Raw genomic sequence first — 22219 nt, 5'->3', positions numbered from 1 at the left:
AAAAAAAAAAAAAAAAAAAAAAAAAAAGTTCTGCCAGCTTCTAAAAGTCAACATGCCCCAAAATGAATATAGGCCCAAGCACGGAAGAGCTGAGAGAGTTTTTACATATCGTACACAAATTTCCAAAGGAATTTCCTTTTGGATCATCACTGGTCATCAAAAAAAGAGTTAGTTTTATAAACGAATTACAACCACCTATAACAACATTTGGGTCAAGGGAAAGGAGAGAGAACTTTTGAGATCATTTGGTAACAGTAGTTTATTTAATTCTTTCTTTAAGAAATACTCTCTATACAAAACTCTTTTCATTTCCTAATCAGCATGTTAAAATATTACAGGATGTTTAGAGAAAAAGATGTATTAGAGTTCATCCCACTGCAATACTTAAGGATTAGGATACATGAACCTGAATTAGGTCTTAGCCTCCTTCAAGGCTTTTAGAACTGTCAGGATATGAAAAACAAACTCAACCAAGTGAAAAAAATCTTTCATCAATTTTTCATTATGCTATGCATCCTCATCCTACAGTGTTAATTTACTATGCCCCCCTTGAGGTAGGCACCACATTTTTAACCCCATTGGTCCCCTTATTCTTCAGCTTCAGAGACCATCTGCTCTGAAGCAGACATCACTCAATCAGAAGCAGCTCCGTGACACAACACAGATGAGGTGCTGACCGCACCCCACGGGCTGCACACACTAAAAAGTAGATCGCTTGTTTAGCATTAAATTGTTAAGGACTGAACAAAAAACAAATTCTTAAAAGCTTCACACTTACTTAGACTATGGAGACTATTTTAAAAGAACTTGCAAATATTTTTCTATCATGGTACATTTTGTCACACTGTTGATCTTAGCATGGTCCCATGAAGATGCACATGGACACACAGATTTTTCATTTGTAACAGTCTAATATATGTATACATATGTGATTGATTTTCCTAGGAGATATCACTTAATTATAGCTTAACCACTCTGTGACCATCTGACTCTACTTGCCTAAATACCTCCCGCCTCAGCCTCCCAAAGTGCTGGGATTATAGGCATGAGCCACCGCGCCCAGGCTAGTCCCTTTTATTAAACTGTTATTTAAGCTTATTGCTGGTATTTTAAAATGTCCAGAATAGACAAACATACAGAGATGAAAAGTAGGCAAGTGACTGCCTGGGGCCAAATGATGTCATGCGGAGGACAAGGGGGAGGGGGTAGAGAAATGGAGAATGACTACTGATGGTTGCAAAGTTTCTTTTTTAAGTGATAAAGATGTTCTGAAATTTACTGTGGTGTTGGTTGCACAACTCTGTGAATACTAAAAACCACTGGATAATATACTTTAAATGGGTGAATTGTATGATATATGGAATATATCTCCATAAAGCTGGGTGTTTTTTTGAAAGGAAGTTTCACTCTCGTTGCCCAGGCTGGACTGCAATAGCACAATCTCAGCTCACCGCAACCTCCGCCTCCCAGGTTCAAGCGATTCTCCTGCCTCAACCTGCAGAGTAGCTGGGATTACAAGCATGCACCACCACGCCCGGCTAATTTTGTATTTTTAGTAGAGACAGGGTTTCTCCATGTTGGTCAGGCTGATCTCAAACTCCCGACCTCAGATGATTCACCCGCCTCGGCCTCCCAAAGTGCTGGGATTACAGGCATGAGCCACCGTGCCCAGCCAAAGCTGGGCTTTTTATTTTTGAAAAGAGTTCACTGTCATCTGTAAGATGACAAAAGTCCACTTTTCTAATGTGTATATAATTTTTGAGAACTTACTCATTCACTCCATTCTCCAAAGTATGTGGGTCGCAAATGGGGATGCACAGCTTTCAGCATCTTTTGCATATTTGTGACAATTTACATGGATACTATGCAAATGGTGAGCTTCAGAAGGAAAAATTCCAATTCTAATAAGTCAGCATTATGCTAAAAGATACATATAAAGGCATTTTGCATCACTCCCATCATGCCAGCCCAGTGGTGCACAACAGTGTCACCAAATCTTTTTAACATAAAATTTTTTAAGAGACTAAAGAGTATGCAGTATGTGTACTGTATAAGAAGAAAATTGCTTCCTAGTTTAACTCACTGAGTTGACTTGATTAAATTACTGGAAAGATCTAGCTGTATCTATCTAACTATGTAAACATACTGGAAAAAAATTACAGCTTTCAATTTGTCAAGCGAAAATAAATCAGTCAAAAGCAGGTTATTTTATGATAAATACTTGAAATAATTTAATCTGTCCTTAACAATGAGTTGTTTAGCTGAGATGAGAATCAAAGAAATATTTTTGAAGTACCTACTATGTACCAGGCACTGTGTTAGATGCTAGAGATTGAATGTAGAAGAAATAAACATGATTCATTCCCTCAAAGATTTTATGATCTTTGAAATTTAAAAAACAAAACAAAACAAACAAAAAAAAAAACTTTAGCTACAAGATAGACCAGGAACAGAAGTAGGAAAAGTAGATTCAGGGAGGTCCATGTAGAGGCAGTAGTCTAAGCAATAGGTGTTTGTTTGTTTGTTTTACAAACTTATTTTACTATTTACATTTAGAATAGAGATTGCAATATAGTGTTTGATAAAGATTCCTGCTGATAAGTCAGGTGGAAAACATAGCCAGCCCAGGGAATAGCAAGTGCAATGTCATAGGGGCACGAAAGAACACAGTATGGAGAAAATTATAAATTCAGTATAAGTGAGTTAAAGATCATATGGGAAACAGGAAAGAAGTAAAATTCTAAAAGTAAAGTAGGGCCCAGACCATTAATGTTTTGTATGTCCTAATAGGGAGAATGAGTATTACACCTTAAGTATAAGACAGGAAAAGGCAATATGAGAATGTCCATTTTAAAATTACCACTCTAGCATGTGATGAGGATAATGATGGAGGATGAGTTGGAGGGAAAAAAGCATGGTGTTCAAGGCAATCCTAAGCAAAAAGAACAAAGCTAGAGGCATCATGCCACCCAACTTCAAACTATACAACAGGAATACAGTAATCAACACAGCATGGTACTGGTACAAAAACAGACACATAGACCAATGGCACAGAATAGAGAGCCCAGAAATAAGACTGCCTACCTACAACCATTTGATCTCTGACAAACCTGACAAAAAACAAGCAATGGGGAAAAAAAGTGCCTATTTGATAAATGGTGTTGGAATAACTGGCTAGTCATTTGCAGAAGACTGAAACTGGAGCCCTTCCTTACACCATATACAAAAATTAACTCAAGATGGATGAAAGACTTAAATGTAAAACACGAAACAATAAAAACCCTGGGAGACGACCTGGGCAATACCATTCAGGACACAGGAATAGATGACGATGTCATGATGAAGATGCCAAAACCAATTGCAACAAAAGCAAAAACTGACAAATGGAATCTAATTAAACTAAAGAACTTCTGCACACCAAAATAAACTATCAACAGAGTAAACAGACAACCTACAGAATGGGAGAAAAATTTTGCAAACTATGCATCTGAGAAAGGTCTAATATTCAGCATCTATAAGAAACTTAAACAAATTTACAAGAAAAAACAACCCCATAAAAAAGTGGGCAAAGGATATGAACAGACACTTTTCAAAGGAAGACATGCATGCAGCCAAGAATCGTATGAAAAAAAGCTCAAGGTCAGGGATCATTAGAGAAACACAAACCAAAACCACAGTGATCTAAGATATCATCTAATGCCAGTCAGAATGGCTACAAAAAAATCAAAAAATAACAGATGCTGGCAAGGTTGTGAAGAAAAAGAAATGTTTTTACACTGTTGGTGGGAGTATAAATTAGTTCAGACATTGTGGAAAGATGGTATGGGGATTCCACAAAGACTGAAAGACAGAAATACCATTCAACCCAGCAATCCCATTACAGGGCATATACCCAAAGGAATATACATCATTCTCTTATAAAGACACGTGCACGTGTATATTCATTGCAGCACTATTCACAATAGCAAAGACATAGAATCAATCCAAATGCCCATCAATGACAGATTGCATAGAGAAAATGTGGTACATATATACCATGGAATACTATGCAGGCATAAAAAAAGAATAATATCATGTCCTTTGCAGGAACATAGACGGAGCTGGAGGCCATTATCCTCAGCTAACTAATGCAGGAACAGACAACCAAATACCACATGTTCTCACTTATATGTGGGAGTTAAATGATGCGAACACACGGACATAGAGAGGGGAACAACACACACTGGGGCCTTTCACAGGGTGGAGCGTGGGAGGAGGGAGAGAATCAAGAAAAATAAGTAATGGTACTAGGCTTAATACCTGGGTGATGAAATAATCTGTACAACAAACCCCCATGTCACCAATTCCTATGTAACAAACCTGCACTAGCACCCCTTAGCTTAAAATAAAGGTTAAAAAAAGAGCACGGCATTCATGAGAAAATTTGGGATACTATTTTGATAGTCCTGGTGAGCAGTGTCATCAGGGATGTGTGAAAACAAAGTATTAGTCATATATAGGGAAAAAAAGCTGAAAACTTGGGGAAATTGACTTTGAAAGCTTATACAAAAGAAGAAACTAGGGAAAAGTTGGAGACTTCTAGCTTTTGCATGTAGTAAGTGACATTTTCAATAAAGATCAATAATTTAGGGGAACAGAATACCCTAAAATTGGAAAGAAAAATACAGTTTGGTTTTGACCTGATTGAACTTGAAGTGCTGTCACTGTAGAGTAGGGAATTAAAATGCAAAACTAAAAGTCCAAGAGATGCGCATGGACTAAAGATAGAGGCCATAGAGTGACCTCTGGGAGATGGCCCAGTTTTTCTGTAGACACTGGATTCTGCTTCACTCCTTCCCATTTCTCTGCTCATGAATGTCCTAGGAATAAGGAAGGGCCTCATGTAATGCCCCTGGAAGGGAATAATGCTAACCCATCAACATATTTAATGAAATGCCAGGCAGTGAGAATAAAATAAGAAATTGCAGTGCATACATGCACATGCACACACACACACGCGCGCACGCACACAAACACACACGAGACTGAAACAAAGTTTTGTACAGGAGTTTTCTCATGAGCTCAGAATACTAATATCATGCAGCTGACATGTTCCCATTTTTCCCATAAGACCAGGGCACAACTGGAATGCCGCTTTATCCTCATTGGATGTGACCTGCTGTAGCTTTCTAAATTTACCATTGTGCTATGAACTGTAATTGTCAGGAATGTTTGGGCTATTCAATTTGAATTCTATGCAAGGTACAATATTTACATAATTTTACACTAAAATGTAAAAGATAGGATTGGCTGAAAATGTAAGTGTTTGATTAATTATAGTACATAGCACATGGAGTAGAAAAAAGATGAGTAAATCAAGTATTTGTAGCTTGCACTGCCTTTAAAAAAAACTTAGCTTATATTACAAAATTATTCTGTTGGAACTCTGTCAATAAAATCTTTGTAGTTATTACTGCATTTCAAAGAATATCTGAACTTCTTCTGAGGCAGCTTTCAAAACAAATTCTTGATTTGTTGGGGTAAGAGTACTGGCATAAACTCTAAAGAGAATTTTGAAAAGTAAGGAAATTCCTAATTTAAACATAACTAAAAACAAAAGCAAGGTTAGTTAATTCATCTCATGGAACTAAACTTTAGTCCAGATGCCCAAGATCTTCTTTTAAAAGAAAAGTCAGGCTTAAGCCAGGCTTAAAGAACAATGAAGAATTCTTTACTAGTTATCTTTTATTATTTGACTTCTACAGGAATTTGTATTAAGTGGGCCCTGTGAGTCTATTTCCCAGAGGCAAGGATAGCTTCTTCAGGACCCTGCCTTAAATCTACCCTCAAGTTTGATGAAGTCCATTTACTCCGGGGTCCCCAACACCCTGAACATTCAATCATTTATAAATATGTGTTGACAATGAGTTACAAGCATAGCACTGTGCTAGATGTTGTGCATGGCTCAAGTGGGGTCCCAGATTTATCTGTTTACGTGTCTATATCCCCAGTTGGCCTGGCCCTCCAAGGTAGAAATAGTCTACATTACTTATTCATCTTTATTTCCACTGTCCAGCACAGTACCTGACACAGAATAGATGGAGAAGTATTTGTGGAAATGAAACAATATAAGGGAAGATGTTCAACAGGGTGAAATTGGCCAATAGGAATGTCAAGCAGCATTGGTCAATATGAATTAAACTAGTGAAAATTTGGGGGATCAAGTACATTTTTTGCAGACTTACTAAATTTTAACACTTGGTTTCAAACCTTGATTAGCAAAATTTATATCTGCTCTTATTAATTCACCTGAAACTCATTGCCTAAGATTAAAATTGTTTATCAAAGTTTCCTTTACCCGCTGGATGTGGTGACTCATGCCTGTAATCCTAGCACTTTGAGAGGCTGAAGCAAGAGGATCCCTTGGGCTCCAGGAGTTCGAGACCAGCCTGGACAACATAGTGAGACTGTCTCTATTTATTCATTTTTTTAAGTTTCCTTTATAGTTCTATCAAATATCCCCAATAAAATCAAATAATGCTTAACTCTTTCTAAGGGTTAATGAGTAAAATGTGTCTGTATCATTACTATCATACAGCTGAAGTCATGGATAACTAATGAATTTAGTAATGCACTTGACTAGATAGGCTCTGCAGCTCGACATTCTCTAACTTTAATTAGGTTAACAGATAAATGACAATTATGACATTACTAAATAAATTAAATACAAAAAGAAACTAGATTCTTGCTGATACTAACTATATAGGAACACTAGTATTTTTTTTTAGAAATAAACTATAGGCCGGCCGGGCGCGGTGACTCAAGCCTGTAATCCCAGCACTTTGGGAGGCTGAGACGGGCGGATCACGAGGTCAGGAGATCGAGACCATCCTGGCTAACACGGTGAAACCCCGTCTCTACTAAAAAATACAAAAAAAACTAGCCAGGCGAGATGGCGGGCGCCTGTAGTCCCAGCTACTCCGGAGGCTGAGGCAGGAGAATAGCGTGAACCCGGGAGGTGGAGCTTGCAGTGAGCTGAGATCTGGCCACTGCACTCCAGCCTGGGCGACAGAGCAAGACTCCGTCTCAAAAAAAAAAAAGAAAAGAAATAAACTATAGGCCAAGTGCAGTGGCTCACGTCTGTAATTCCAGCACTTTGGCAGGACAAGGTAGGCAGATGACCTGAGGTCAGGAGTTCGAGACCAGCCTAGCCAACGTGGTGAAACCCCATCTCTAATACAAAAATACATATATATAAAAATTAGCTGGGTGTGGTGGTGGGTGCCTATAATCCCAGCTACTCAGTAGACTGAAGCAGAATCACTGAAGAGAATTCTGAAGAGAATCACTTGAACCCAGGAGGCAAAGGTTACAGTGAGCCAAGATCGTGCCACTGCACTCCAGCTTGGGTGACAGAGCGAGACTCCATCTCAACAAAAGGAAAAAAAAAATAAAGAAATAAGAAACTATAATTTTACTGTTCTCTGTGAGGAAAAAGATTTTATATGAAGCAATATATAAGCTTTAATTATTGTATAAATTATCCATGAAAGGGGAATTACTGACTACTCAGTATTTTTTAATGTAAAACATGCGGTAATATATTTCAATATCCCCTGCAATTACAGTAAGATTAATTAACCTTCTAAATAAAAGAGATCATTGGTATGTCAAAATTATTCTGGCCAAGATACAAGGGAGAAAGGTTGTTTTCTTTATAATTACTATGTATACAAAATGTATCTCTCTTCAGTCATAGGGAATCTATATATTTCATTTTACATATACATTTCTATACAAATATCTACCTGTAATATAATATAAACTTGTGTGTGTGTGTGTGTGTGTGTGTGGAAGGAAAGAGAAAGAGAGAGGAAGTCATATATCCCATTTCCAGAACAAAATTTCACTTCACTTGAAGGTAGAAACCATGCCTTATAATTTTTAGAATACCCAAAACCTAATTCAGTGCCTAAAATAGATCAGTCAATAATGATGATTATTATAACAGAACCTTGGGAAGGACATTACCTTATCTTTTTTTTATGTAAAGCTAACAACAGTTAATATAAATACAGATTATGCTAGCTTCAATTACTCAAAAGTAAACTTCAAAATCACTTAAAGAAGAGTTAGATTATTTTGGGATATATGAAAAGATAACAGAACTTTTTTCTGGCAAAGCAGTAAACTGTACCCAGAAAGACCTTGTTCATTAAGCAAATTTAACTTAGTTGAAATGCCAATTTAACACCATAGATACCTCATCTCTAACCTTGACTAAGAACAAGGTAGCAGGCTACCATTGTCTCAGTAATTAAAGGGCAAGATTGTGAAACTATGAGATGTTAAGAATTTCAAATAAAAGGTGTTTAGGTTGTGCCATTTCTCACTGGCAACCTTCAAAATGGGAGCCCAGCATGTAATGTGCAGCGTGGTGAGAACTTGGGTCTTCCTTAAAATTCTGTGGCATTCCTACAAGATAGACTTCTCTTCAGCTGGAGATGCTCCACTTTTATTTGGTTTATTTTTTTCACATATGATAATCCTAGGATATATTAGTAATTGACTTTCCTCCACTGATAATATCTTTTTGATAGATATAACTACTAATTTTGTACTAATAATGTAGTCATTACCAAGATTTGGTCTGACCAAAAGTCATCTCTTCTGATTATGGTTTCAAGTAAGAGAATTAATTACATGAGCTTTGACTGGGTTTATACTGGTTTTCACTATACTTTGTCTTAAGATAAACACTTGTCCTCTCTTTCCCTAAGCGGCCTGAGGTAATCTGTGAAAATGGTTCGCTATTCACTTGACCCGGAGAACCCCACGAAATCATGCAAATCAAGAGGTTCCAATCTTCGTGTTCACTTTAAGAACACTCATGAAACTGCCCAGGCCATCAAGGGTATGCATATCCGAAAAGCCACGAAGTATCTGAAAGACGTCACTTTACAGAAACAGTGCCTACCATTCCGACATTACAATGCTGGAGTTGGCAGGTGTGCCCAGGCCAAGCAGTGGGGCTGGACACAAGGTCGACGGCCCAAAAAGAGTGCTGAATTTTTGCTGCACATGCTTAAAAACGCAGAGAGTAATGCTGAACTTAAGGGTTTAGATGTAGATTCTCTGGTCATCGAGCATATCCAAGTGAACAAAGCACCTAAGATGCGCCGACGGACCTACAGAGCTCATGGTCGGATTAACCCATACATGAGCTCTCCCTGCCACATTGAGATGATCCTTACTGAAAAGGAACAGATTGTTCCTAAACCAGAAGCGGAGGTTGCCCAGAAGAAAAAGATATCCCAGAAGAAACTGAAGAAACAAAAACTTATGGCACGGGAGTAAATTCAGCATTAAAATAAATGTAATTTAAAGGAAAAAAAAAAGATAAACACTTGTTAAAAGGTGCATTGAGCAAGCAACACAATTCTTCATTTTTACATGATTCATATGTATTTATGCAGTTTCAGTGATTCCTCGTTGAAATGTTTAGATTTTTTCTTACACAACATGGACTGACATTAACATCAAATTAGGATTCTATGTGCCATCTAAACTTGCTTTTCCTTTTAAGTCATCCATCTACTCAAGAGACCCTACAATATGCAATTTGCTTTTGTGTGTAAACCCTCTGGCTATTCAACTAGACTGTCAGCTCGTTGAGGGAATGAATGAGACCTTGCTCCTTATATTATTTGTTCTCATGCCTTTTACCACAATATTAATAGCTAACTTTACTATATTCCAAGTACATTTATAATCTTATTTAATTTTCTTAAGCCTCCCAAACGAGAAAACTGAGGCCTCATAAGGTTAAATCATTCATCTGAGTATTTTGGGGTAAGAAGTTGCAAACCTGAAATTGGTAACTGGTAAGTCTTACCACAGAAACCACCATTCATTACCATCATTCCTTCCTACTTCCCCAAGTTCCCCCAACGGTGCTAAATACCTTTCCACTGTTGGCTGTCTTATAGGAGTGGCTGCTGCTTCCTGCCCTGCGATGAAGCTACTGCAACCACATTCCTGGCTCAACGCTAATGTTCTGATCTCCCTTGACGCTCAATTCCCTTTTTTGGTTAGGGGCAGGGGCCAAAGTCTGAACCATGTGGCATTGCCACCTGTGGAATACCAAGATTTCTTTTCTTTAATGTTGCTAACCCAACAGCTGTGACTTTTAAGGGTATGGTTATATTATTTCAAAATTGTATCAATATTATCCTCAGTAAGTGAATCTAGAGCACTATCTCTATCAAAATTATCATGATTAACATGGAAAGAAAAAAAAATTTTAAGCTTCACAGCAATGGTAGACTTCAAAGACAACATTTGTCCCTCTGTTTCTATGACAGCATGTAGACTGTTACTACCTCATATTGACATATCTCCCTGAGTGGGATTTATACCTGGACCCCTTCCAAGAGAGATGAAACCTCTCTCAGCTGTTCTTAATTAATCACTACACCTGATGTTTAAATGTTGCTTACACCTTTAAGAAATTATAACATTTAATCTTTTCACAGTAAAAACTTAGTAGAAATGTACCCATAATAAGTTTTCTCCCCCAAATTGATTGAAGAGCTATTAAAGCATGGATTGTTTAAAAAAAAAAAAAAAAAAAAAAAAAAACTTTTTAAANATATATAATATAGATATGTGTATATATATATACAACATTTGAAAATGACTATAAAAGAAAACAAAATTATGGCCAGCAACCATAATCCCCTTGATCAAACTTAACACTGCATATTTTAATGTGTTTTCTTCGAGAATTTTTTACATTAAGGATGGGTGTTGTGGCTCAAGCCTGTAATCCCAGCACTTTGGGAGGCCGAGGAAGGCAGATCATTACAGCTCAGGAGTTCTAGGGCAACATGGTGAAACCCTGTCTCTACTAAATATACAAAAAATTAGCCAGGTGTGGTGGCGCACACCTGTAGTCCCAGCTGCTTGGGAGGCTGAGGCATGAGAATCTCTTGAGCCCGAGAGGCAGAGGTTGCAGTGAGTCGTGATCATGTCACTGCACTCCAGCCTGGGCTATGGAAGTGAAACTCTGTCACACACAAAAAAAGAATTTTTCTACATATACTCTATATGTGTGTGTGTAGGTAATGCTTTCATGACTTTGAAATAATAATATTCTGTGTTTTACTTTTAAAAATAAATATTACAAAATTAGTACAGCCTATACCACTCAAAAGTTTAAAAAGATATTTTATATATCATATAACAGTCTATGGATAAATTATCATTGTTTTTAGCATTTTCCAATCATTGGTACAAAACTGGTGCCTTTAATATTCGTTATTTTAAGCAACACTACCATAGAAAGTTTTGTACATACATCTTTGTCCATACATACATCTTTGGCCATGTCTTGATTGTGTCCCTTGCTTAAATTCCTAAAAGTGAATTAACAGTGTCAAAGAATGTAGATTTTTGGCACACACTGAACACATTGAAAGTTGCTAACTGAAAAGACATTACAAATGTTTTCCAAAGAGTCCATCTCAACACAATCACAAACTCAAATTGCTTTGCTTAGTTGATAAGTAGATCATTGTGGTTTTGATTTGCCTTTTTCATATTTGAAGAGTTTGAAAACTTAGTCATATATTTATTGTCTACCACATTTGTTCTTCTTTGATTTATCTATCCACATTTTTTGTCCTTTTAGAGTTTCAAAAGTATTTTTTTTAAATAGTATATAGAAGGATAACATTTTGCCATTGTTTTGAAAATTTTCTCAAGCTTGTTATAGAAATCAAAAGTATGAAGTTCCACATGTAGAGTCTTATTCCATTGCTTTTATGCTTTCCCACCCTGAAGTCAATGAAATATTTCTCATTTTCTTATAGATTTATTAATTAAAAATTGTTTATTTTTTCTTCCATTTAATTTTTTAATTTCCTAAAATGTATTTTAGTGTAGGTCGTAAGTAACAATCTTACTTGAAATCTTCCAAGTCAGCAATTTTTTCCAATTGTGGAAAATCTTAGAACCCACTTTAAATTTCTCCAATGTCTCCTTTTTTAGGTATCTCTTTCTTTAAAGAGCAGCATTATAAAATGGGCTTAGAACTGCCTTTCTAATCCTGGTTCTATCACTTGCCACGAGCTGTGTAACCTTGAGGAAATTACTGAACTCAAAAAAGCCTCACTTTCCCAGTATATAAAATGTATGGAATTGTGTGGATTAAATTATGTCAGATATATAAGTCCCTGGGAACAGTGTATTGGAATAGTAGGCATTCAAAAAAGGTTTATTTTAATACTTAGTTCACAAAGCTAATGTCAGGAGTAAATGAAATGGTATACAGTATGCCATTACAGAATCCAGCAGATAATGGGGGCTCAATAAATGATAGCTCTTATTGATAATAATTAATATGGAATTTGCTATACACATTCATACATTTCTTTTATGTGTTTACTGTCTTTATTTTTTATGTCCTTCTTGTTTTCCACTTCTAAGTTATCTTGTGATCCTGGGTAGAATAGATCTGGTCCCAATGCCAGATGAAGTGGTTAAGACCAAGATGGGCCAGGAAGTAGCCCAGTCCATCAGTTGACAACGTCCGTGGGTAGGTTTTGGCATGTAGCTGTAACTGCATGGGTTACATTTAAAGTAAGAATGGTAGTTGGCATGTCCATCTAGATCACTCCTTAATTCTTTAAAGAATTCATTGGTGGGTATGACAAATCAATACCAAAGGTAAGACTGATTCTTCAATCTATGTATACATTATAAAACAAGAAGAAATAACATGTAGACTTGCAGAATTCATTATTTACTTTCTTGAAAAAACTTATTGAATAATTAATTTTATAGATTTATACATAATTTTAAAATATATAGAGTATCTAATATTTGATACACTTCACATTAGTTGATATATTAAGAACTTTTAATGAGGCCAGAAGAATTTTGTTGATAATCTCTCATGTGCTACATGACATTTTCGGCAGGAGTGTGGGATTCAGCCAAGATGTTGTACTAGCCTTCAACTCAGAGGGAGGATCAGATCATTCAGAACAATCTTGTTGTTCAAGCTGACTGCTCAAGAGTGGAATGAAATTCTGACTTTTAAAAAATTGGGGGACACATTTTCATAACATTGTCTTATAGTACCTTAGTCCTTGGATTTCCAGTGGAAATTGACAAGGTTAAACAATGAATAAAAGGACTCTATATAGGTACACAGTAATTATTAGTTTTTGGAAGTGAAACTTAAATTTGTTCTAAGTGCTATGGTTTAAAACTCCATTGTGATACAGCACAGACATTTTCTTACTTTCAAGGTGATGCATAAGAAGTACAGAAGGGTCCATTTGCCGGCAGAGCATCCTCCATTCCCACGTGTCCCATGTGGTCTCAGCTACTGTAATTGCCACTAATCAGAATTTTGGCAATACATTGAATTAACCTGGATAAGAAGAAGCTTAATAAAATGTGAAGGGTTTCTTTTACTTTTATGCTCTTATGTGCTGATGTTACATACGCAGCCCTGACTCTTCAGTAAAGTCAGCCTCTTACAACACAAAGCAGTAGTTATCACACTTAAGTGCACTTAAGGGTTACTTAGAGATAATGCTTAATCTTGTTAAATAAATATTCTTGGCTCTCACCTCTGAGATTTTAACTCAGGAGGTCTGGAGTAAAGCTCAGAGATCTACATCATTTAAAAACACACCAGGTGATTCTTCTGATATGGTAGTTCACAGAATACACTTTGGGAGGTGCTGACATAAAGGATTAGCTAGACCTTTCATACTGTGTATTTATTACACAATCCCAAATACACTTTAGCCTATGTCATCATTAATCATCTAGTCTGTCAAAATGTATGCTGTAAGAATGCATAAGAAGCTCAATATCAAAAAAAAAAAGAAGCTCAATATCATAAGCCATTTTTTAAAAGAAATGATTGTCTATTATAGATGGTATAGACAAATCTGTGAAACATACACCTTACCAATATAAAATTGTTCATTGTCTTTTATTCCTGAAAAATACTCTTTTTCTTTTGTAACTCTGGGGAAAAGTTCTTATTTAACAACCAGTGGTTTTCAAAAGGAAAGATTTTCACAAATTTTTCTATGCACTTCTGTTTTACTAGGTATCTTAGAAGATGCTTTCTAATATCCTTCAGAAAGCCAATAATCTAGAAAGGTATGACACAAAAGTAGCAAATATAAAGATACTTCAGCTCTAGCTCAAAATTTGTGACTTGTGAGAGATCCAATTTAAGTACACAATGTGTTTATTTAATAGAGTTGCTGTACTAGAATATGGAAATTGCTACAGTGTCAAATAGAATCTATGATTTACTTCAAAGCCCCCTTCTGGAACTCATTGATGAATGAGGATGGTAAAGAATACAGAAAAAAAAAAAAAAAGAATGAAATTAAACTGTATGTCAGCAATACTTAAACTCATCAAAAACACAGTTTCAATTTATAATCTCTACTATTACACAGCTGGCTTTCACATAGCTTTAAGAAACAATTCATTAGCTCAAAGCCACCATTGAAACGATTATACTTCTGACAATCATTGTAATATTTTTACTACCTTTTTTTTTCTTGAGACAGCATCTTGCCCTGTCACCTAGGCTGGAGTGCAGTGGTGCAAACAGGGCTCGCTGTACCCTCTGTCTCCTGACCTGAAGAGTTCCTCCCAGCTCAGCCTCCCAAATAGCTGGGTTCACAGGTGCACACCACCAAACTTAAAAAAAAAAAAAAAATTATAGAGACAGAGTCTCCCTGTGTTGCCCAGGTTGGTCTCAAACTCTTGGGCACAAATGATCCTCCTGCCTCAGCCTCCCAAAGTGCTGGAATTACATGTATGAGCCACTGTGCCCAGCATACTTCTTATAAGCAAGTATTAAAGAAAGGCACAAAAAAGTTTTACCATAGTGACATAAGCCCACACAAATATGATATCAAGGTCAGCTTTGAAAAATCAAACACCTAAAATTTTGACAATCAAATATGATATAATATGCCCAAGATTTCACAAAGAAGCCCCTAAATAAAAATAAAGAATTCAGGAAACAAGTCAATCTTTCTTGTGGCATAATAAGTTTTGACTAAAGGGGCATAAAATCCAAAACAGCAACTAAAAGTGAGTAAGAGGCACAGTCTGTGTGGGAAGGAAGCAAAATACAGCTGAAAGAGGACTCTCTCCCCAGAGTATTCCCAGCTCCATCACCACACAGGTGACCTTGAAAAAGCCACTATAGGGATAGTGGAACTAATCTTATTAAATACAGCAGAAGAGATATTATTTAAAAGTTATTACTTCTACATAGTTCATATAGTTATTACATAGTTCAAGTAAATAAAAATACTTGGTTTGGATATACCTCATTGTAAACAAAAATAGATAATGCTTAACATTACAATGTAATCTTCCTTTCCTTCTTATTCTTTTTTTTTTTTTTAAAGACAGAGTCTTGCTCTGTCACCCAGACTGGAGTGCAGTGGTGTAATCTTGGCTCGCTGTAACCCCACTTCCTAGGTTCAAGTGATCCTCCCACCTCAGCCCCCCAGTAGCTGGAATTACAGACATGTGCCAGCACACCCAGTAATTTTTTTTTTTTTTTTTTTTGTAGAGATGGGGTTTCGCCATGTTTCCCAGGGGGTCTTGAACTCCTGGGCTTAAGTGATCTTCCCACCTCAGCCTCCCAAAGTACTGGTATTACAAGTGTGAGCCATGGAGCCCAGCCTACATTCACCAAATTTCTTTAAAATGTAACCATTGCATTTTATGTACAACTTGACATAGAGAATAACAATTCAAGAAAATATCTACTACTTTCTACAGTAAATATGTTTTATACATATATTTTATACCAATGCTATGGTTTGAATATTTGACTCTGCAAACCTCAGGTTGAAATTTGATCCCCAGTATTGGAGGCAGAGCCTAATAAAAGGTGTTTAGATGATGGGGTGGACCCTCATTAATGGCTTAGTGGCATCCTGGTGATAAGAAGTGGGTTTTTGCCGTATTAGTTCCTGCAAGGGTTCCCCTGATAGCTGGTCATTAACAAGAGCGTGGCACCTCCCGTTGGTTTCTGTACACACCAGCTCTCCTCCCCTTTCCTCCATGAGTGGAAGCTTCCTGAAGCCCTCACCAGAAGCAGATGCTGGTGCCATGCTTCTTGTACAGCTTGCAGAACTGTGATCCATATAAACCTCTTTTCTTTATAAATTACCCAGCTTCGGGTATTCTTTTGTAGCTACACAAAATAACTATGACAACCAGTAATGTGTGTAATTGCAGTAAGGGTACATTCCTTTTTCGAGCAGAAGGTTATAATTAAAACTTCTTAGTTACCAACGTCTTTACAGTTTTAGAAGTGTTTTGTGCTTCCATCACCTTTTCAATGTTGGCAGCCTCTGGTTTCATCTGGGGGCATGTCACCTGCAGTGGGAAAATGCTCATAAATAGATTTGCTACTTTGGGTGATTTCCTAGTCATTAATTCATTCATCTTTTTCCACAAATATTTACTGAGTACCTATTAGCTTGTAGGCACTTCAAAGAAAATAGAGCTTATGATATGCAGACTACAACTTAATTGATTCTCCTAAAACAGCCTTTGGTCAATGGCCTTTCACTAGTATATAGTTCAAATTCTAAATCTTGACTTATTAATCTCTTGATAATCTTAGCCTATGCACCTCATCCAAGTGTTGGGGGTTCCACAAATGTCCAATAGAAATGGTAGTATAGCCACTTCTTTCCAGTCCTTCTAATGAGTCCAATACTGAGTATGCGAACTTACCGTAATGCTTCAGGACTTAACTTTTCTGCGACCCTATGAGGCTAAGTTGTCATCCTGAAGTACTCTATAATCCCCTGTGCTTTCTCAGGACATGGGAACACAATATTCAAAGTCCTGCTTTGGCCATCCCTGGATTACACTCCTTCAAGCCAAGGTTGCATGTCCTACTCATCTTTGTAGCTCGTGCCTGGCTCAATACATGCTTACTGAAGGCACAAGTGTACTTTCTTCCCAACAGGAACCCAGATTGTATTTTGCTTCCAAGATCTGCTTCAGGCTCCACCTTCTCCACTGGCAGGATGGATATTAAAAACATTTAACAACTAGTTCAGCTCAGGCACCAACCACTCCCAATGGACACTGGCCACAGCACTAGATGGGTGTGGTCCTGGAAGCCCCTTGGGAGTTCAGGCATTATTCTTTTTTTTGCTTCTTTAGAGGATGGGAGTAGCCTGGGAAATCCTGAGGATGGGGTCCTGCTAGCCTCAGAAGGGGCAGCTTGGTGGGTTCATAGTAACAGCTGCTTAATCAGCCTGTGTGAAAGCAATTCAAGCTGTAAACAACTGGAACAACTGATCTGCATCATATCAGCTAAATATTAGCTCTGTCCACGAGGTGTTCCCAGAGCACTGAGGCCTGCACTGATCCCCTCCTTCTTGGCCATCCTATAATGGCTCATTTCATCACTCATGCAGCCACTGAATTCTCTACTACCTTTTATAGTTGATTGATTACATGTGGGTAAGCCCTGTTTCTAAAACTAGATTGTAAGTTCCTAGAGAATGAAAGCCATGTCTTCTCTTCTTTCAATCTTTCTTTCTTTTTTTTTTTTTTTTTTTTTGAGACAGGGTCTCACTGTCACCCAAGCTGGAGTGCAGTGGCATGATCAAAATTCATTGCAGCCTCTACCTCCCCAGGCTTGGGTGATCCTCCCACCTTAGCCTCCTGAATAGCTGGGACCGCAGGTGTGCCCCACCACACCCAGCCAATTTTTGTATTTTTTGTAGAAACAGGGTCTTGCCACAATGCCCAGGCTTATTTTGAACTCCTGGGCTCCAGTGATCTGCCTGCCTCGGCCTCCCAAAGTGATGGCATTACAGATGCGAGCCACCATGCCAGGCCTTTATCTTTAAATAAATAATCTAAAAGTTACATAACCATCTCTACATCATTTTGCATTTTTTGAAATGCTTTTCCAGAGTAATTTCCATTATACTTTTGGCTCTTGTTAGGGTTAATATCAAAAGTAACCATATGCACAAAATTTCCTTATCTTTTATAAAACTGTTACAGAAGACAATACTATACCATTTAAACTAATTTATATTCTTTTAGAGTTCAAAACTGAAGGAAAGTTTAACTCTTTTGACATACTGATATGCTTCATAGATAAGGAATCATCTCACTCATTCTCTCACACACACACCCCTCTATTTTTTTATAATCTCCCCAAAATCCTTCAATAAAACAAAATACATCCTGAATCTGATTACAATCTCACCTCCATTGTTAACATCCTAATCCAATCCTCCATCCTTATTCACCTCAGGGCTGCAAACCTTGAAACCAGTTAAACTTGTCTCCCTTCTTTTTCTCTTGCTGCATTCACAACTCATCCTTCACCAAGGAAAGGGAGGGGGAAATGGAGGGAGGAAGAGATGGGGAGAAAGGGAGAGAGATTTTTCTCAAAGCATAAATGAAGTCCTACCATTTCCTGGTCTAGGGCTCTCAAGAGGCTTCCCACTGTGCTTCTAATGAAATCCCAAATCCTTTTCCAAGACTGAATTATGTTTAGAAAGAAATCAAACTTTTGCCAAGGTAGGCCCATGCTTGCCTGTCATACCTCATTGCCATCCATCCTGTTCTTTGATCACTACATTTCCGTCATGCTAACCATCCTTCTGTGCCTTGAATATGCCGAGTACCTTCCCCTCTCATTTAAGCACCATGCTTCCTCATCCCCCCGTATATATGCTGAAAGTCTGTCTCCCAATATCACAGGAACTCTGTCTTGTCATCGTTAAATGGCCAGCATTCAAAACTGTACCTAGCTCAGTGAATATTTGCTGATTGACTTACTATCTTTTGAGTCAGCTAGCAGAAAACTCCTGAATTGTTTTCATAATAAGACCAGAATTCATGTTCATGGTCTAAAGCAATAAGAACATTTATAGAATCATGAAAAAGCTCATATGAAAACCTGAAATTCTCTACTACAATTGGGAAAATTGTTAAAAACAAATGAAGCAATAAAATAAGAATTTCTGAGCGTAAACTGGTAAAAAGAGAAGGATGTGATAATTTGAAAGTCAGCTAGGATAGGTAACCTAAAAAATCTATATTAAAGCATCACATTTATGGTTTTGCTCTTGGAACAAAGCAAATTAATTTGTTATGCTAAAGAAACCACAATAGAAATACATGATCTCAATGTAAGAAAAATACAGAGTATACTTAGACCAATATGCAAATTCATAAATGATGTCATCACAAAAATACAAGCCAAAAGAAGACTATAAAACAAAGATACATTTTTTATGCTGTTCTCAATTGTACTTTATCAAAACATAGTCAAGAATCCTTCTCTCTGGAGCCTACTTGGACCCTGCAAGGCCTTGCTGACTCGTGGTCAGAGCTACCCTAGGATCCAGGGCAAAGTCTGCAAGGCATCTCCAAGAGCTGCTTCTTTCACAAGTGAACTTGGAATACACCCACCAGTCATCTGCATACATGAACATGGAGAAATAATGAGATGATGCCGTTTTCCCCTCTGTGATTAAAAATTTAGAAGCATTACCAGGACTAAATAAAAATTTAAAACAGCTGAATTTTGTTCTTAACTCTCTCCTGTCCTGCATGCTTCCTCTTTTTTGGAGCTGCCAAGCCAAATGTGATAAGAGCAGATCTGTGGTCCTTTAAGGATTTACATAAAAGGCAACCACATTTCAGAGGAAAACCCTGACATATGTTTGTGAGTCTTACATTCTCATTTGGAAGACATAAAGTCCAACTTAAACTCTCTAGAACCACACATTTTGCTTAAGTCACGCTTGGTATTAAGTTAAACGTTAACTTTTTTTTTTTCTCCATGGCCAAAGTGGAAAAATTCTGGCCAGAATATCACTTCTGAAAGTAGAAAACAGGTCCACTTCCACCTCTACCACACCTTTCCAATGTCACACCAATCATGATATGCTCCAGTCTATAAAACCTTTAGCAAAAGATTTTATTCAATGACTAACAGGCTATGTTAATTAATTCAGAGAAATGAGATTGTGTATTTTTAAAAATACACTCATTTTTTGTGGCCCTGAACTAATAGTAATGTTACTTTTTGTCTCCTCAGTTCAGAAAGCTGCATTAGAGGTGACTGCTCTGAGAAATCCGGAGAGGCTCTCCTGGGTGGATGTGGGTAGTGGAAACCATAATCCAGGAGAAACGTTACTGTTCTTGGTTACAAACCTCGCCTATGCGGTTGTTAACAGTGGGTGATCTCCCTTCCCCGGGGCTGCCTCCCTCCCTACCTTTCTATTTCTTCGTTTTTGACTACGGTGACTTCCATGCCAGAACTACTGTCCTCTTTTTCACGACAGGGCTTTCTGTTCACTGCCAACTGCAAATATTTGCTCTTCATGTTGTTTTTGTTGATAAATTCTTAGTTTTGGTTTTAGTTTCACTATGGTCTGACAGAGTTTCAGTGCTAAGAAATAATGACATTGTTCCAGTTCAGAGTAAAAGCCAAAGAGAGCAGAGCACCATCTCCTATACCTCAGACTCTGTTCTCACTCCTGGAAATAACAGGCAAGTACATAACAAGTACAAACGCCTCTGCTTCTCTTACTCAGAAATCCTACATATCTTAGTTTCATAGTTTCAGCCAAACCATGCAACCAGCTATTTATTTTCATGCAAATAAATAACTTGCAATAAGGTCAAATTCCTGGAACTGAAAGATCAAAGATAAACTTTATTCTCCAGCAAATATGGAAATCCAAATATTTCAGAGATTCCTGGCCAAAAAATAAATAAATAAATAATCACAATAAGCCTTTGTACCCATTTTAAGGAACACTTCATGCCTATGAATTATTAAAATCTGAAAGTCAACTTATTTAATTGCTTAACGTTTAAGCCTTTTTACAAACTATTATTATCATAACAAGAAAAGCATTTAAGGACCTCTTCACTGAAGTTAGCCAAATATTAGAGGTAAATACCTTTTTAGGCTGGAGCTGGGATACTAAGTGAGCGTATGCTTAAAAAAATGCTCCGTGATTTAGTGAGAAACGAACTATACATGAATAAATAGGCGAAAGAATTTGACAGTCTGAACGTGAGTGAATCTCTGCAATATTGCTGAAAGTCACTCTATAATAATACATATGTCCACCTTTGGACAAAATTCCAAATTAAAGAGACAGCGACATTGCTCATTCCCAAATGTCAGCTCAGAGTTAAAGACAACTGAGAAAAAACAAACGTGTGTCATTGCATAACATGAAGAGGAAGCAACAGCATGCCACTTGATCAGAGGTAGTCAGGTGGTTTGATCACATTGGCTTTATTCTGTCAACTTCCTTCCAGGAAGTTTAGAGGTTTGACCAATGAGGTCTACTGTTGATTCTTATGCCACCATCCTCCCTTCCTCCTCCTTTGTGGCCTAAAACTTACCCACACCCAAGGTTCTTTGACGTCCTCACTGTTACAGCCATAGTAGTCTGGGGTTTTATCCAATTCCTGCATGTTTCCTTGTGCTCTTATGCTCTTATCCGCATGGCAAGAAGAGCAGAGGGCTGCATTCCCCATCTCAGCTCTACAGTTACTGCTGTCAGTGGGCCCGTCCTTGCCCTCTGCACTCTGTCCAGGGCTCCCAGGGGTACACTAATGTGGGCAATTCATCAAGATGATCCTTGGCTCCTCTGCTCAGTTCCCTTACACGCCCCTCACCAGTTCTCCCCATCTGCTGGCTGGCTTGCTGGTGTCAGAGAGAACTCAAAACCCCCGGCAACTGCAGGCTGCATTCAGTGACCATTTCCAGTGCAGGCGCTGCCAGTCTATTTTTACACCTACCAGGCCAGCTATGCATGTCAATGGAGTGAGGGGGGTGAGCCAGACAGAGAGCAGGGGAGGGGGCGGTGTTGTTTTGTTTTTCACCATGCAAGCAGCCTGCCTCACACATGGACTTAAGTTCCTGCTGGGTAAAATGTCTCTATATATGAGAATTTTTGCATTACTCAATGAATGCTTTTGAATATTTTTATTTCCTTCTTCTCTGTCTGTTATTCACACAATACTAAATATTTCAACGAATCTGCTTTATCAGCAGAACAGATAAAAATTATTTTTGTAATTGCTTCAACCAAGTGGAAACTACTTGGCTTATGTACACTGTCTTTCTCATTATTGTCGCAGAAAACAATTAGCCATCCTT

General features: G+C 37.6%; 1 protein-coding gene and 1 pseudogene across 2 annotated transcripts in view; one reads left to right on the top strand and one right to left on the bottom strand.

Annotated features, from left to right (window-relative positions):
* ANK2 (ankyrin 2) overlaps positions 1 to 21831 on the bottom strand; it is a 241025-nt gene extending 219194 nt beyond the window's left edge. The window contains 1 exon segment of the mRNA XM_017847754.1: positions 21460 to 21831. Coding sequence (XP_017703243.1) covers positions 21460 to 21594 — 135 coding nt within the window. The 5' untranslated portion in view covers positions 21595 to 21831.
* LOC108512468 (60S ribosomal protein L17 pseudogene) lies at positions 8750 to 9377 on the top strand (annotated as a pseudogene). The gene has a single exon (XR_001880613.1). The product of XR_001880613.1 is annotated as a 60S ribosomal protein L17 pseudogene (transcript).
* Positions 21832 to 22219: the final 388 nt, after the last annotated feature.

Source organism: Rhinopithecus bieti, unplaced genomic scaffold (genome assembly GCF_001698545.2).
Source record: "Rhinopithecus bieti isolate Rb0 unplaced genomic scaffold, ASM169854v2 scaffold_947, whole genome shotgun sequence".
Classification (NCBI taxonomy): Eukaryota; Metazoa; Chordata; class Mammalia; order Primates; family Cercopithecidae; genus Rhinopithecus; species Rhinopithecus bieti.
Note: the sequence above shows the minus strand (reverse complement) of the source record. Positions and strands in the feature narration are given on the sequence as shown.